The 2,658-nt window shown below is 58.4% G+C and overlaps 1 protein-coding gene across 1 annotated transcript in view; it reads right to left on the bottom strand.

Annotated features, from left to right (window-relative positions):
• Positions 1–2,249: 2,249 nt before the first annotated feature.
• VDAG_08870 (ycaC) overlaps positions 2,250–2,658 on the bottom strand; it is a gene marked incomplete at both ends in the record, with an annotated part of 896 nt that continues 487 nt past the window's right edge. Inside the window, one exon of the mRNA XM_009656673.1 lies at positions 2,250–2,595. Within this exon, the coding sequence (XP_009654968.1) occupies positions 2,250–2,595 (346 nt within the window). The remainder of the gene's footprint in view (positions 2,596–2,658) is intronic.

The raw sequence follows: 2,658 nt of genomic DNA, 5'->3' as shown, positions 1-2,658 counted from the left end.
TTCCGAATTACCGACCAGGCCTTTCTGTCAGGGCAGGCAGGAGATGGCAATCCCGCAAGAGCGATGCTATCCAACGCGGGCGGCACGACGGCTGTCAGTTGCCTTTCGGGGCAGGTCATTTAGCCCTCGCAACGCGCCTCTTGGAAAGCGTCGGGCCAGGGGCCAGCGCTGCCGACAAGCGTGGTGACCAATTTAACCTACTTTATCTTCACGTGCAACCACCGCAACATCTTGTCCCGAGCAGCTGTTGGCTCATCGCAGTACATGGTAACTCGGCAAGGTCCCCTCCACTCGCTCACACAACGTTGCTGCGTGCCGCACTCAGCATGGGAGATCCACGCCCCCCGCGTAACCCGCCTTACCTGCGATAGGTGGGGGGAGAAAGGCGTGGGATGAACAAGAGACATCCCACGCGGTCCTCGTCCAACTCGTGACCCCCCCTCGAAGTCAGAAGTCCAGATGAAACTGAGTGGTTGCTGGACGACCCCAATCGCAATCGTTATCACATGTTGCCTGGCGTGGAAAGGCCCAGGTCACTTGCTGGCGATACATAACGGAGGTCTTAGCGCTGTCGTCCGTCGAGTTGGTTTCCTTTGTGGTACCCCCGTGCTGAGCACCTGCGACGCTCTAATGCGTGGTTGGTCACGTATCAGTGCGCCCAGCACATCGGACATCACGTTTGCTTTTCCGCTGCCTCGAAACCAGGCAGCTTGTTGGTCCCGTGTGTCGCTACTACGCCTTGAATTGTGATAGACGCGCAAAATATGGCCGTATCGGTCATTTGATCTTGATGCATCTTCCAACCCCACGACTGGGCGGTCGACCTTGTTTGCTCCAAACAGAGAGAGTCATGATTGCATTGCACCGCCATTCGCGGCACGACACAAATAGCCTTCACAGCATAACATACCGATAACGGCACTCAAAAGTCATGCCCAACACGCGGGATGCCATGGCAGCCGGGTGCACCCGATACATAGCCGGCGCGCGGCATCGAAGCCAGCTTCCAGGTACCTCGATCTTGTTTTGCTAGTTACATCCACATCGCAGCTACGTCATCACTACTCCTCAACAACCGAGAACCGGCCGCAATGACATTTACAACTCACATTCCGATTCTCCACCGCCCTCCCCTGCTCCGGGGTCTTACCGAAGTTACAAGATCAAGGCGACCGATTCTGTCCGACACGTTGGTCTAATGCCTGCCGCTTCATTCGACGACGCCTGTTGTGTGACAACCATGATGCATCTTGACTTCAGCTGGCCTCAACGACCTTTCCCGAGTCAAGCACTCACCGCACTCTCTCGGTCCGACAGGTTGCTGTAATCAGACAGACTGGGTTGGCATGTGTCGGCCCTCCTCGGGCATTTGGCCACCAGTCGGACCGGGATATTGCCCCGCACACGGAGGCGGACAACCGTCGGCATAGAAAACGTCTCCTAGCTGTGCGGTCCGCATGAGGAAACGCCTGTCGAGATTCTGACTTTCCGCGCCAGCGCCAGCCTAGAAGGCTGCGACTGGTAGCCTACAACCCCAAGAAGAAGGGGCCGCCCGGTTGGTGTAGTGGCAATGGAGCCTGGAGAGGGTCGGAGCCATCGTCCGGGTACTGACTCGTTTCCCGAGGAAAACCCTTCTAGCTCGATAGTAGAAGGATTCCACGGCCCTTCTAGCGCTGTCGGGCAGCCAACAGGGCTGCAGACGGTCTTCGAGGGGGGCGTCGACCACGCAGCGGAGATCCAACTTCGCAATCACGCATGGTCTTCTACATCTACACCTCTGTCCATGCGTCGGTGTTCATCCCGAGGTGCTTGACATGTGTGAGACGAAAGTCCGTTCACAAGCACAAGAGTCATGGCTATCGCCGTTGCATTGAAGGTCATTGCACGAACATAGCGCACGCGCATGACATGATCTAGCCTGGAACGATTGTGCTTTTTTGCGTTCTTCGATTCGTGACAAATTAGGTGCTATGCTAAGCCATCTATTCCCTACGTCCTTACATGAGCTCCGGAGACCGAAGGTCTACCGTGCACTCTGACTCTGGCCTTCGTCAGAGTCATGCGGTGCGCTCTGGGATTATTCCTCATCAGAGTCATGCTCTTTCCCCTTGCATGCGCTCCTGTTCCTACTGTTTCATCACGCAGGCCTTCCTGACAGTGGAAGATCATCAAACGCAGCAACGACGCCGTTGAAATGACTGACTGACGCGCCGCAGGCAGAAGTTCCGAACCATGCCCGGCCCTCCGATCTAGAGAGGAAGAGTGTCCTGACCGGGCAGCAGGGTGCCGTTGGCGACGGCGGCGCGGTGGCCGCGCGCCTGGTTGCCGTAGACGGGGTAGTAGGTGTCGAGCCAGGGCAGCAGCTCGGGGGCGCCGGGGGTGTTGCGCCAGTCGCGCATGAGGTCCATGGCGATGGCAAAGGTACTCGTGACGGTGACGCCGGCAGCGCGCATCTGGTCGTTGGAGGCGTCGCGGATGAGGTCGGTCGTAGTGCCCGAAGCCTCGAGGTTGGCCCACACGGAGTAACCCTCGGCGCGCAGGGAGAGGGCGAGGAAGGCGGTGCACACGTCGGTCGTGATGCCGGACGAGGATGATCTGCGTCTTGTTGGCCGCGCGGACGGCGACGCGGAACTCTTCGTGTGTCCCAGCGTTGACCTC

The sequence above is a fragment of the Verticillium dahliae genome, genomic scaffold (genome assembly GCF_000150675.1).
Source record: "Verticillium dahliae VdLs.17 supercont1.24 genomic scaffold, whole genome shotgun sequence".
NCBI lineage: Eukaryota > Fungi > Ascomycota > Sordariomycetes > Glomerellales > Plectosphaerellaceae > Verticillium > Verticillium dahliae.
Note: the sequence above shows the minus strand (reverse complement) of the source record. Positions and strands in the feature narration are given on the sequence as shown.